We start from the raw sequence: 15,101 nt of genomic DNA on the forward strand, positions 1-15,101 counted from the left end.
AAAGTTTATCAGAGTACCAACCAACCCCATGATTTTACTATAAAGAATATCCTAGCGCTGACCAGCAGCTAACGATTCTTGTATCTATGGCACAAGAACCGTTCATATCCATAAGAATAAACTGGTTGGTGTTTGTATTTTCTCAAGAAAGAATAACAGGGCCAGATGTTTCGGAAGCCATCAGTTTCACGCAAGCAGCATCGTGGGCAAAGGAAGAGACATTGCCTTATTTTTTGGAGACATGCTTATCACAACAGTAACAGTCCATGTTCGTGGAGAGCTAAGTCAGCCACTATTTGATAAAATTGACTGTAATTTTGTTGATAGATTTAGCAGCAGAATCAGCAGATAAGTTAGCAAAATGGTCTAGCAAGAAGATCTCTTTTTCTAATGATCAAGTCCGGACTGGGGTACTGATTAGTGACATCGGTGTATTTTTTGTCCAATCAATTCCTGATTTTGATTACATATCTGAAGGGATGGAAAGCAACCAACTTGATGCTTTTCTTTACAGTTGGCAGCGGAGTAAGACTAAGAAAAATGCTAATTTACTTGGCTCTCACTACGTACAGTGCTTGCAAAAATTCTTATTTATAACTGCAGTATCCTATTAGATCAAATTAACAATAAAATAAACCACTCAACAACCATCATTAATTTGAAACCTATTGGCGACAACCTTAAATATGTTCATCACCAGGATCTAGATTCCATTTCATTTGCATTTGGGCTCCATATAGCGACCGATACAATTGAAAATGTCATGTCAAATGCTTAAATCAACAACCGTAATATACGTCGCCATGGTATCTGTCGTTTGTTCGTGGCCTCTAGGGTGGACACTCCAGCAATTTTGGAGGGGCGCAGTTGGTTTCTATCCGAGAATACAACTGATGAGTAGAGGGTGCAGTTTTTGACGACTTTCATGTGCAGCAACATTAAGGATTGAGCATGTACTGCGCATAGACTCATCTTCCACATTATATGGGATTTTCGTCAACGAAATCCAAATTTGATCAAGTCTTTGGAATCCATTGGGAATATTAATACTCTTAACACCTCATTACATTACCTCGATTACTACGCAATTAAGACTAGAACTCTGATTAATCTCAAGAAATCCTTTTATTAAGCGAACTAATGCGTGATTGACTAACCAAATGACACCTTCAGTTTTTGCCCACATCAAATATTGCTAATACCGTACAAAGCAAATGACAAGCAAGTACCGTGTTTTCTATTCCAGCCGTAACTGACATCACACACAACCAAAACGAGTACCCCTAGTAAAATTCAACGAAGACTTTCTGGGATATAAATAAGGCAAGTTTAGACTTATTCAGATGCTCTTCTCACACAGAGAATCAAACCAATTTCATCAAACTCTGCTCTAGGTAATTAGCTTGCTGAGGTTGATTAATTATCATCAATCATGGCTACAAATTCTACTGCATATCTAGAGAGTCTTCCAGCAGTACCGGACTGGCTAAATAAAGGAGACAACGCATGGCAACTGATTGCAGCAACGCTTGTAGCGTTGCAAAGTATGCCAGGATTGGTAATTCTTTACGGCAGTATCGTTAAGAAGAAATGGGCAGTTAACTCAGCTTTCATGGCTCTTTACGCTTTTGCTGCTGTGTTGCTTTTATGGGTATTGGTTTGTTACAAAATGGCTTTTGGTGAGGAACTTCTTCCTTTCTGGGGTAGAGGTGGATTTGCTCTCGGGCAAGGTTATCTACTCAGCCACGGTAAATTGCCAGCAACAACTCATTTCTACAAAAATGGTACTGTAGAAACAGCCATGACCGAACCGTATTATCCCATGGCTTCTCTCGTGTACTTCCAATTCACGTTTGCAGCTATTACACTCATATTACTGGCCGGTTCAGTACTCGGTCGGATGAATATCAGAGCTTGGATGGCATTTGTTCCTCTCTGGTTAATCTTTTCTTATACTGTTGGCGCATTTAGTCTTTGGGGTGGCGGGTTTCTTTATCACTGGGGCGTTATCGATTTCGCCGGAGGTTATGTTATTCATCTATCGTCAGGAGTTGCCGGATTGACTGCAGCTTATTGGGTAAATTTATGACTATTTCTTAAATCTAGTTCAAAATTTTCAAATTATACAAAATTCCTAACAGTTTGGTGCTGCGCATGTTTATGTTCAGGTGGGACCAAGGATGCAGTGTGACAAAGAGAGATTTCCTCCAAACAATGTTTTGCTGGCTCTAGCTGGAGCTGGATTGTTGTGGATGGGTTGGTCTGGCTTCAATGGAGGAGCACCATATGCTGCGAATATTGACGCTTCGATTGCTGTTTTGAATACTAATATTTGTGCTGCAACAAGTCTTCTTATGTGGACTAGTCTAGACGTGTTCTACTTTGGTAAACCATCTGTAGTTGGAGCCATTCAAGGAATGATTACAGGACTTGTTTGTATTACACCTGGAGCAGGTAATTGTGGAACTGACATTTCTTGAGTCGCAGCCTTGCAAGGGAATATGCATATTCAGTGGTTGTTCTGTTTGTTGCATTGCAGGTGTAGTTCAGTCGTGGGCTGCGATAGTGATGGGAATACTTGCAGGCAGCATACCTTGGTTTACCATGATGATACTGCACAAGAAATCTTCACTGTTACAGAAGGTATGCTTAACTTGGTCTTGTGGTTATTTTGTCCAATTTGGCGAGCAATGAACTTATCACTGATTTGGATTATGATGTAGGTGGATGATACATTGGGCGTGTTTCATACCCACGCGGTAGCGGGAATATTAGGCGGGACACTTACCGGACTACTAGCCGAACCACATCTATGTGATATGGTCCTGCCAGTGAAAGGTTCAATGGGTGGGTTCTATGGCGGCACCGGCGGGATACAATTTTTGAAACAAATTGTTGCGGCACTATTTGTGATCGGATGGAACTTAGTAATGACTTCGATTATACTTTTGTTGATAAGAACAGTAATACCATTGAGAATGCCTGATAATGAACTTTTGATAGGAGATGATGCAGCTCATGGTGAAGAAGCTTATGCTCTTTGGGGTGATGGTGAAAGGTATGATGAATCTAAGCATGGTATTAATTCACCTAATCATCAACAAACACCAACAAGACCAATGGATGAATTTGATCGTGATACTGCTGTTGGTATTACTGTTCATATATAGGCTTTAACAATAACATTCTTTCATGTAAGATGTGTGTATTAAGGTTTGAATTTACACTTCCTTGTTGTGTTGTGTGTCAAAGAATACAGAAAAAAAAAACGCATAATAAAAAAGAAAATTCCATTGCCGGGACTTGAAACCGGGTCTCTCGGGTGAGAGACGAGTATCCTGACCACCTGGACTACAACGGAATTGATGCTGGTTATTTCATAAAATTAAAAACTATTTAAAAGCAGTGGGACTAACCCAAAAATACTCTACTCTACACGCCTCTTTCTTTCTACCAGATAAAAAAACTTGCTTTATCGATCAAAACAAACAAATAAAAGCGATCAACCATAACTTCACCTTTTTGAAAGTGCGGTGATATTTTAAGACTGTATTTCGGATGGACCATTGTCTAGGGAGATGGTATTTTGTCCCCAAGCCAAGAGTAAAGCAAGGATCCCCAACTTAAGGAGAACTCCGAGAGATGTCCAATAAGGCAAATGGAAAGTTTTGAATAATGTTTCAGCACCTTTTGGTTAGTAGACAAATAGGTTGTTTTTCTTAATGTGACTTGTGGCAAGTTTTCTGTTGCCCATTTGATTCTGTCGAACGGTTGTTGTTAAGAGATCAACTTGGGAGGAAGGGGACCATGGGATAGTTAACCTAGCGTTTTTAGGGGCTCTCAAAACGAATTAGGGGCCAATAATAAAATAAAAAAGGTCACTCAATCCTACATTGTGTTCACTCCTTATCTCCCATATTTCGTAATGATAAAATTATCCTTCGATATTCGGTAGTTTGAGCAGGATTCGGGTGATAAAAAAATTTGAGGGATTTTTTTTTTTGCTTTTTCGAACTTTGGTACAACCATAATCGGTAGTAAAGTGTGTTACTTTAACTTCCGAATGTATATTGGTCCCAAAATGAGATTTTTCCAAAATCCTTTAGTTTTCGACTTTGGTACAACCATAATCGGTAGTAAAGTGTGTTACTTTAACTTCCGAATGTATATTTGCCCCAAAATGATATTTTGCCAAAATCCTTAAATTTTCGAACTTTGGTACAACCATAATCGGTAGTAAATTGTGTTACTTTAGCCTCCGAATATATTCATTTTTTGAATCTTAGTACTACCATAATCGGTAGTAAATTTAACTTCCGAATGTATATTGTCCCCAAAATGAGATTTTGCCAAAATCCTAAAATTTTCGAACTTTGGTACTACCATAATCGGTAGTAAAGTGTGTTACTTTAACCTCCGAATATACTAAATTTTCGAATTTTAGCACTACCATAATCGGTAGTAAATTTAACTTCCGAACGTATATTGGCCCCAAAATGAGATTTTGCCAAAATCCTAAAATTTTCGAACTTTGGTACTACCATAATCAGTAGTAAAGTGTGTTACTTTAACCTCCGAATAAACTCAATTTTCGAACTTTTAGCACTACCATAATCGGTAGTAAATTTGACTTCCGAATGTATATTGGCCCCAAAATATGATTTTGCCAAAATCCTAAAATTTTCGAATTTTGGTACTACCATAATCGGTAGTAAAGTGTGTTACTTTAACCTCCGAATATATTCAATTTTCGAATATCAGTACTACCATAATCGGTAGTAAATTTGACTTCCGAATGTATATTGGCCCCAAAATATGATTTTGCCAAAATCCTAAAATTTTCGAACTTTGGTACTACCATAATCGGTAGTAAAGTGTGTTACTTTAACCTCCGAATATACTAAATTTTCGAATTTTAGTACTACCATAATCGGAAGTGAATTGTGTTAATAAGTGATGCTTATTATCTGCCGATTGTGTTCATGGCCTCAAATTCAAATTTTCAAAACTTAACAAAAGTTTCAAAATTTTCTACTTTCACAATCGGTAGTTAATGGTGTTCATTATCTATCGATTGTGCGTAACTTTTTGTACAGAGAAATTTAATTTTTAGAATCAAGAATAATCGGTAGATATCGATCAATTTACCTACCGATTATGGTTGATGTTCTTAAGAAACGAAGAACATCAACCATAATCGGTAGGTAAAGTAGATTATTATCTACCGATTATGTTTATGCTAGTGTAAATCCAAGAACATCAACCATAATCGGTAGGTAAAATAGATAGTTATCTACCGATTATGTTTCTGCTACTGTAAATCCAAGAAAATTTTCGGATCAAATTTTGGATTTCAAGTAATCAAATCCTAATTTTGAATCACAACTACTATCATCTATTCGTTTTGTTTGTTGAACTCCTTTTTTTTTTTGATGTTTTAAGTTTCAACTTTAAGGTTAATGAATTTTGGGTTTTAATTTTAAACAATCAATCATAACATTTGTTTGATCGATGATCTTTGTTTTCAATCAAAATTAAAATGATGGAAAAAATTTCAATGGGTGGAAAAGAGAAGAAGAAGTGGAATGATATGATTATGAAAATAAAGGATATAGTTTAGATTTAGTATAAAGGTGAAGGACAATATAGACAATTTTTTATTTTTAAAACATCCCTTAACTTCCTTTAATAGATGGGAATAAAAAAATGGCCCCTAATTCCTTTTGAGTGGCCCCTAAAAACGCTAGGATAGTTAACTTTGCCCCAGATATGTTCCAAGAGAAATACTAAAATGTTCCAACTCCAACAAGTGTCGGGATCCCTTGACAAACGATTTTGACAAAACTTTTTAACAAAATTTGTTAACCGTAGGATCTCATACATCTAATGGCTCTTCTTATGGGTGATGTGGCACTCCATTACGTGTTTGACTCATTGAATAAAGGAAAATGCAGACATGGTTACGGAATTATAGGAAAGAAATAACTTGAGATAAAAACGTGAGATCTCTGTTATATCTTCGTTATCATGATCAACAAGATAAGATGATCATCATAGTCTTTTTCTTCTGCTGCTAATGGAAATTAGAAACCTTTGAACCTCTTAAAATACACTGTGTAATTGTAGCTTGATTATCCCTCGTGTACAAACATAAAGGCCCTTCAGCCGTGGAAGAGCAATCAAATTAGCTGGAGTGATGCCTTGATCTAGAACAATTATGCACGTCCACATCCTTCAAGTTCCAAACCTGTGAATGGGACCAAAGATTCCCTTCCATATAATCATGATTACAGTTAGAAAAAAAACCTAGTCATCTCTAAACTGGTGAGGAGGAAAATGTTGATCAAAGTTCTATTCCTTCTTCCTATTTGAAGTTTTTATTAACGATCTCACTTATAATATTTTCACCGCTCTTAAAATATCAACCATTCAATTAAAATAATCATAAAAAAGATCAATTTCAAACGGTAATCCAAGGAGATGTAGAAATACTACCATTCGATTAATTAGATAATACTATGGGAAGAAGATGAAGGCTATAATTCAGTTAAATATTTTCTCTATTATTCAGCCACTATACTTCCTATATTCACGTAATTACGTTGGTCCCTTATTTGCACGGATGAACCAAACACGGACTAGAGTTAAATAAGGTGCCTTGTCATCAAAGAAGCAGGCCGTCAGATTTAAAAGATCACACGGTCAACAAATTTTGTTAAAAAATTTTGTCAACACCTTTTGTCAAGGGACCCTGAGAGTCACTGTAAAATCAAAGCGTTTTTAGGGGCCACCCGAAAGAATTTAGGGGCCATCAATTTATACCCAGCCAAAGACTCTAGTTAAGGGATACCCTATATGATATTGAAGTTACATAAATGTCCTTCTGGTAAAATTGTATAAAAACCAAATCAAAAAAAATTCTACTCATTTCAACTCTTCTTCTTCCAGTTTTATATTATCTTCCGATTGTGGAAGAAAAAAAAATTTCCCTCGTTCTTGTGTTCAACCGAAACATCGCCGCGAATCGTAAAATCAAAACATCGTCGATTCGTTTATAAAACAATGGATAAGAGAAATGAAACCCACAGACCTAGAACCAAAAACGTTGCTCGGGGTATCGATCCAAAGATTGGGATTTTAGCAAGAAATAAAAAAATTCTTGCTGCAAATGAAGAAGAACGCGAAGAAGAAGTACCCGTCGATGTAGTCGGTGGTGGCGATTCCGATAGTCAAACACTTCGTCAACTTCAAATGGCCCCAATTAGGTAAGAATCTATCATTTTTGGGGTTTATTTCGCTTTAATTCGACGAATCGAGAAAAAAATTTCTAGGGTTTTCGGTTATTTATCCAGATTCGGGCGATATTCATGCTTATTTACTTCCGAATGTAGTCGTGTTCTTCATTTCTCAAGAACATCGACAGTATTCGGGAGAAATTTGATGTTATCGCCGAATATTGTGGCCATATCTTCCTGGATACAAACTGGTAATAATCGGTAGTTTAATGAATTTTTTGGCTCCGAATATATTTAAGTAGACACACAGTATTCGGAAGACACTCACTACCGAATATATATATATATATATAAAAAAATCTCAAAATTTCTGATATAGGAAAAATCCCATTTTGGGGCCAGTATTTATTCGGAAGACAATATAATGTTTTATACCTCCGATTGTGTAGGATAAAATTTTAGAGTTTCTGAACTCCAGTTGATGAATATTCGGTTGTAAACATGTTTAGTTATATTCCGATTGTTTTTCATTCGGAAAAATATGTGTCTTCTTACTTCCGAATTTGTATTCGGGTTATAGTGTGTACTTTTCTTCCGATTGTGTAGGATGAAAAATTTAGAGCTTCTGAACTCCAATTGATGCATATTCGGTTGTAAATATGTTTAGTTAGCTTCGATTGTTTTGTATTCGGGAACAATATGTGTCTTTTACGTCCGAATGTGTACATTCGGGTTATATTTCCATACTTTGTCTTCCGATTGTATAGTTTGTAAATATTGTTCCTTTCTTTGTTGTTTAGACAAAGTCGAGAAGGAGGAAGAAAGTGACAGCTAGTGCTAGGAGGGAAAGGAGTGCCAAAGATAATTCAAGTGCTCAACAAAGCTTACAAGAACAAAGCAGTCAACAAGGAGTGCAACCAAGTGCTGAACAAAGTGTAGAACAACAAGGCAGTGAACAAGGGGTGCACCAAGTGTTGAACAAGCCGCTCAACAAAGTGCAGAACCAATGCTGTTACACCCCACCATGTTGAACCAGTTGATCCAGTGCAAGAGTAGAAGAAGAAGGACAACCAAGTGGTACCCAAAAAGCCAAAAAAGGAAAAGATGGTGTAAGAAGGATATTGCTAAGAAAGCATCACATCTTGTCCCTCAGCACTTGAAGAAGAAGGGTATTCCAGCAGGCACAATCCTTGGGCTACCAGCGGATGGAGGAAAATTGCTATTTGGATACAAAGACTCATGGGCCAGAGAAATATACGAAACCGAGGTAATAAAATTACTATTTTTTATTAATGTATTGTCTATGTGTTATATCGTAATATTGTATTAAGGATTTTTTTATGTACTTTAATAGGATCATCAAGATGCGGTCCGTCTACTCAAACCTACCGCCGCACCAACAAAAATGCTTGCGTGGCCTTTATCCGGTGAATGTGAAAGGTTCAAGTCAATTGTTGCCAACTCGGGGTTAGCTAATGCCGCCGAGAATTCATTGTTGGAACATGATCGTGTGGCCATATCGGCGTTCGTGGAGAGAATGTATCCTGAGACCGATACTTTCCATATGCCGTTTGGGGAGATGACGATTACCCCGGATGATGTTGTGCAGATTCTTAACCTTCCCGACCAAGGCACAGCTGTGAAGTTTAACTACACAAAGCAGTTAAGTTGGGCACAACTTTATGCTCTAACTAAAAGTGCTTAGGTTGGGATGAAGAGACAACAACAGCAGAGTTTAGGAGGCATGCAAGTTACAGAACAAGACAGATCAACATTACAGCTTTGATGAATATGTTCCGAGGCACCTTGGAGAAGGAAAAGAATGGAACGTTAACTGATGAGCAAGTGAACCACGCTGCCACCGCATATCTCCTTTGTGTATTGGGATGTGTCATATTCCCCAATACTTCTGGCAACCGGATCGACGCCAACCTTATACAACTTTTGGATCCTCTCCATGAAGTCGGTGACTATTCTTGGGGCACGGCATGCCTAGCATTCTTGATGGAAGAGTTGAGAAAGGCTTCGAGGCTAGGAACCTGCCAAGTTGCCGGGAACGTGGCTCTATTGCAGGTTTTTTCTTTAACTCTATAACTCACTCTATAGTTATTCGGTAGACAATACATATGATGCATATTCATAACTCCAAATGACGCATATTCGGTAGGAAATGATCCATCTCTTTTCCGAATGTTGGTTATTCGGTGGCTAGGTACTTATTTGTTTTCCGATTATATACAATCGGAAATATTCTTTTGATATTAGAACCGAATATACAGGCCAGAAAAACTATAGGTTACTGAACTCCAAATGACGCATATTCGGTAGGAATGATCCATCTCTTTTTCCGAATGTTGTTATTCGGTGGCTAGGTACTTAGTTTTTTTTCCGATTATATATATCGGAAATATTCTTTTGATATTACTACCGAATATACAGGCCAGAAAAACTATAGGTTACTGAACTCCAAATGACGCATATTCGGTAGGAAATGATCCATATCTATTTCCGAATGTTATTCGGTGGATAGGTACTCAGTTTTATTTCCGATTATATATAATCGGAAATAATGTTTGGAAATTACTACCGAATATACACAATCTATTTACTAAAACTTGGTTTCTTATGTATATAGGCATGGATCTATGACCACTTCCCTATCCTGAAGTTGGCCGGAGAGAACCCGGGGTGGTGCAAAGGTACTCCTAGAGGAACAAAGTATATATTTGAAGACAACCGTTCTAGGACAAAAGAGCAGTTGATTCGCATGAGGGAGATTTTGGACCAATTGAAGGCCTCGACGTATGCTTTGATCCATACAAGGAAGATCGAGCCAGTGGGCATATAAATGTTCGGTCGGACTTGTCCCTTTATTTTGGACCATTGTGGCACCCCACAGGATATGTGATGTATAACCCCTCTAGGGTGATGCGACAACACGGGTATATACAACATCAACCTGTGGAGAAAATGGGGGATTACTACAAATTGGAGTTGGAGTTGTGCTCTTCTAGTGGTGATAATCTCACGATTGTTCACACAGGCCCACCTACTGTTCTTGATAACTGGGATAAGAGGAATGACTTCATTATCGACACTGGTAGACGAACCACCCGAGGTGATGAAAATTCTCCAGACTATATGAGTTGGTATAACAAGGTATCACATCCTTTGGTTATCCGTGAAATCAAATCCAACACTACTGCGGCGGGTTCAAGTTATAATTGTATCATCAAAGACAAACCAGCTGGTTATGATAGACTGGTGCGTGTTCTTATATTTTTGTTCATTTTATATTATTCCTATAAATCTTAGGTAATTACCGTTTGATGTTATGTCATTACGTATAAAAAACAGGTGAATAGGTTCAAGCGTGTTTCCAAAATGTTAACTGCATGCCTGAAGAGCGGAGATCCCATGCCAGCTGAGAAGATCAAAGAGGCTAGAGATCTAGTTGATAATATGGATAACGAAGATTATGCTGCCCAGTTTGGGGAGAAAGTCACGAAGAGGCATCCGCCCAAGGTGGCAGTATCAAAGACGGGTAAAAGAACTCGAGCTTCATCGAGCGCTGAAGCTGCTCCAACTGAAGCTGCTCCAACTGAAGGTGCTCAAACCCGTGGTCGTGCAGGACTGGGAGGTAGTCACGGTCGTAAAGTAAAGAAGAGCAGATAAATGACAATGATTTTTGTGTTGTACATTCGGAAGTTTGGGTAACTAAGTTAGACAAGTTCAAATGACAATGATTTGTGTGTATATTCGGAAGTTTTGGTAACTAATTTAACTTCCGATTATTTCAAAGACAAAATTTGAAAAGTATAAGTTTTTCCAAATTCTGATTTTTGGGCCATTCGTACAAAAAAAATTATCCTCCGAATATTACAAGTTCAAAAAAACCATGCCATGGCTCTAGGTGGTTCCAAGGGCCAATATAGAAGGTTAGACAACCCATATTCGGTTTGGTACTAAGTTAACTCTCCGATTATTTCAAGTTCAAAATTTGAAAAGTATCAGTTTTTCCCAAATTCTGATTTTTGGGCCATCGTACATTCGGACTTTACAAAAAAATTATCCTCCGAATATTACAAGTTCAAAACAAACCATGCCATGGCTCTAGGTGGTTCCAAGGGCCAATATAGAAGGTTAGACAACCCATATTCGGAAGTTTGGGTAACTAAGTTAACTTCCGATTATTTCAAGTTCAAAATTTGAAAAGTATCAGTTTTTCCCAAATTCTGATTTTTGGGCCATCGTACATTCGGACTTTACAAAAAAATTATCCTCCGAATATTACAAGTTCAAAACAAACCATGCCATGGCTCTAGGTGGTTCCAAGGGCCAATATAGAAGGTTAGACAACCCATATTCGGAAGTTTGGTAACTAAGTTAACTTCCGATTATTTCAAGTTCAAAATTTGAAAAGTATCAGTTTTTCCCAAATTCTGATTTTTGGGCCATCGTACATTCGGGACTTTACAAAAAAAATTATCCTCCGAATATTACAAGTTCAAAACAAACCATGCCATGGCTCTAGGTGGTTCCAAGGGCCAATATAGAAGGTTAGACAACCCATATTCGGAAGTTTGGGTAACTAAGTTAACTTCCGATTATTTCAAGTTCAAAATTTGAAAAGTATCAGTTTTTCCCAAATTCTGATTTTTGGGCCATCGTACATTCGGGACTTTACAAAAAAAATTATCCTCCGAATATTACAAGTTCAAAACAAACCATGCCATGGCTCTAGGTGGTTCCAAGGGCCAATATAGAAGGTTAGACAACCCATATTCGGAAGTTTGGGTAACTAAGTTAACTTCCGATTATTTCAAGTTCAAAATTTGAAAAGTATCAGTTTTTCCCAAATTCTGATTTTTGGGCCATCGTACATTCGGACTTTACAAAAAAATTATCCTCCGAATATTACAAGTTCAAAACAAACCATGCCATGGCTCTAGGTGGTTCCAAGGGCCAATATAGAAGGTTAGACAACCCATATTCGGAAGTTTGGGTAACTAAGTTAACTTCCGATTATTTCAAGTTCAAAATTTGAAAAGTATCAGTTTTTCCCAAATTCTGATTTTTGGGCCATCGTACATTCGGGACTTTACAAAAAAAAATTATCCTCAGAATAATATAGTCGTTTTTAGAAATACCAACTTAATCGGTAGATAAAAATTTAAGTTCTCTACCGAATGTCTTGTTCGGAGGGAATACGTGTATCGTTAGCAACCGCTTGTGGTGCATCATTGATACGAAACCTCAACGACCATATTTTCAGAAACCTTAACGGCCATATTTTCAAAAATTAGAGCCGTTGGAACTCTAATCTATATAAGGAGGGTAACCTCTCTCAGTTATTATTGAGTAAAAAATCAGAATGAAAAACCTTTTCAATGGCAAGTCCATCATCAATCGACAACATACTTCTTTTATTAGACAAATACTCCTTCAACTCTTTTCTTTGGATGGTCCTCGACACTTCGGTGTTCGGCCTACCGGTGTTCTTTTGATTAATAGGTTCATCAACCTCCCTTAAACAATGGTGAAGGGCTTCCTCCAAATTATGCATCAATATTTGCTTTTTGGTGCCGTTTGATGTAGCGTAACGATCGGCTATTCGTGCACACAATTCCGACTCAAAGAAAGACGGACCATCAACTACCGGGGTGTTCGGAGTGAAATTTAATTGCTTCCAAAATGGATGAATATCATTGATGTCAATCATTTCAACATACCTACCCAGCTTATGACGACACGGGAGTCCAATACCTATCATATCCTTGCAAACACAAACCGTATTCTCGTCATCATAAGTTTTATATAACTTCAATTGTTTCATCATGCGATTTATTGCCCATCTTGAAACTTTATGAACAACTCCCCTTAGAAGCAATTTTTACTTAATATGTTCCATCGGGAATTGGTGTACAATAAATTGCATACATTTCCTAATCTTTACGAGATCACGATTGGTGAATTCATGGATTGCTTCTTGGATCGACACAACTCCATTTTGACTACCAATTAGTAATTTCTTTAGTCGACCATGAGACCCCTCCGCAATGATTGTCGCCTCGTTCTTGAAGTTACGATATTCATATGTCCATGCAAACACAAACCTCTCCTTAATCGTTAACCATTGTTTTTTACAATACTCAACCGGTTTTGGGTAGTCCGTGCCGTATTCATCCTCAAATTTCTTCAAGTTACATTCATAAATTTCCTCGGTCATTGACCAAATGATTTTGTCCCATGCTTTCATGAACATTTTCCAAATAATTCCATCCTCCTTCCACTTTTCTTCAAATAACCTATCCTCTTCCTTACGTTCTTCCACGGTTAATTTACTAATGCGCTCATCCTCTTCCTTTGACCTCTTGGTACCCTTCCTTGGTCTTTTAGCTTGGAAATGATGATGGCAATTGGTATTGAGATTGCATTGAATGTGCCACGTACATTGCAAGTTTTGGGCTTCCGGAAACACTACCGCTATTGCATGCATTAAGGCTTGATCGTTATCCGTTACAATAACCCTTGGAAAATTATCACCGTTATAAATGGACCTCAACGTCTCCAACATCCAAATGAAACTTACATTGTTCTCATGATCCATTAAACCCCATGCAATCGTAAACGTGTTTTTGTCCGAAGTATGGCAAGCAATGTTCAACAACGGCATGTTATACTTGTTTGTCTTATAAGTAGCATCTATCAACAAAATTTGATGAAAGCATTGAGCCAATTGGATCATTGCGGGATGTGCCAAGAAAATACGAACCACTATACCATCCTTTTCTTCCCTTCTCAAGGCGTATCCGTGTAACTCCGCTAACCACTCCGATTGTTGCATGACCGTTCTACCATCCCATTCAGTCCTTTTTATCGTAGCTAGGGCCGACTTAATTGTAGACAAAGAAGACAAGTTGTCGCGGTCGTCCGCCTTTATTTTACTTAAGATCGCACTCGCTTTTTGGATCCGCATAGACCTCACCGTCTGCATTTGATGTGGTTTTAACTTGGCAACCATTACATGTCCAATTAAATCCAACGGATCATCATGGTTGTGACAACCGTTATCAACTTTATACATTTTATACTCTTTACCTTTAATACCATCGGGCTTATAGAAGACAATCTTAAATGGGCATCCTATCTTCTTGGTATTGCTTCGATATTTCCTATTCGTCTTCCGTACGTACTTACTATTCTTTCCCTCGTGACTCTTTCGCGTCCCACCTCATTCACAAATCATTTCAAATCGAGTGTCACTAACATGATTATTTTGAACTACCACGCACATGTTATCTTTTGCCTTGTTCATAAGCCATTCCTTTGCCTCCTTCTTACTTCCAAATGTCTAAACGTGCATAAAACAAAACAAATATAATAAGCATAACCATTTAACATATAAATTTTGAAAAAAAAGAAAAGTAGTAATGAGTATACCAAATAGTTTGCATAGTATAGGGAAGTGTCAGGCCTCAAATAGAAATCATCAACAAACTCTTCAACGACCTGCATATGAAAGCAACAAAATTATTATACAATAATCAGAGGTTATTAAATAAGTCAAACTGCCGAATATACTATATTCGGAATCCTATCGGTTACCCAAAACACCCGATTTATGCAAATGAATGTACACAGTTTACTGAGTGCAAAAAATGATATAATCGGAATCTAAAATATATAGTAAAACAACCGAATATAAATAACCGGGAGATAACTTTAATCGATAAACATCCGATTTTAAAGTTTTCGGAAATTTTATTTTGAGGCCACTGTTATATTCGGCAGTCAAATAATGTTAAACTATTACCGATTGTAAAGGATAAGAATACTGAGTTTTGAAATTTTTTGAGGAATTCA

General features: G+C 37.5%; 1 protein-coding gene and 1 non-coding gene across 3 annotated transcripts; one reads left to right on the forward strand and one right to left on the reverse strand.

Moving 5' to 3' along the window:
* Window positions 1–1,368: 1,368 nt before the first annotated feature.
* LOC113339066 (ammonium transporter 2-like) lies at window positions 1,369–3,251 on the forward strand. 2 transcript variants are annotated; one of them, XM_026584470.1, is made up of 5 exons: window positions 1,369–2,077; window positions 2,169–2,454; window positions 2,540–2,643; window positions 2,724–2,927; window positions 3,004–3,251. In XM_026584470.1, exons 1-5 carry the CDS (start codon window positions 1,433–1,435, stop codon window positions 3,175–3,177), a joined length of 1,413 nt encoding a protein of 470 aa, XP_026440255.1. In that variant the 5' UTR covers window positions 1,369–1,432; the 3' UTR covers window positions 3,178–3,251. The 2 variants fall into 2 exon arrangements, with proteins under 2 accessions (XP_026440255.1, XP_026440254.1); XM_026584469.1 differs by having other exon boundaries at window positions 2,724–3,251.
* Window positions 3,252–3,288: 37 nt separating this feature from the next.
* Window positions 3,289–3,361, reverse strand: TRNAE-CUC. The gene has a single exon. It is a non-coding gene; the product is annotated as a tRNA-Glu (tRNA).
* Window positions 3,362–15,101: the final 11,740 nt, after the last annotated feature.

Source organism: Papaver somniferum, unplaced genomic scaffold (genome assembly GCF_003573695.1).
Source record: "Papaver somniferum cultivar HN1 unplaced genomic scaffold, ASM357369v1 unplaced-scaffold_19, whole genome shotgun sequence".
NCBI classification, from domain to species: Eukaryota; Viridiplantae; Streptophyta; class Magnoliopsida; order Ranunculales; family Papaveraceae; genus Papaver; species Papaver somniferum.

Bases quoted from the DNA above. Each gene is read 5' to 3' on its own strand.
- LOC113339066 (XM_026584469.1), top strand. From the start codon at position 1,433: ATGGCTACAAATTCTACTGCATATCTAGAGAGTCTTCCAGCAGTACCG. The intron at 2,455-2,539 runs GTAATTGTGGAA...GTTGCATTGCAG, and splicing joins TTGTATTACACCTGGAGCAG to GTGTAGTTCAGTCGTGGGCT. The intron at 2,644-2,723 runs GTATGCTTAACT...ATTATGATGTAG, and splicing joins AATCTTCACTGTTACAGAAG to GTGGATGATACATTGGGCGT.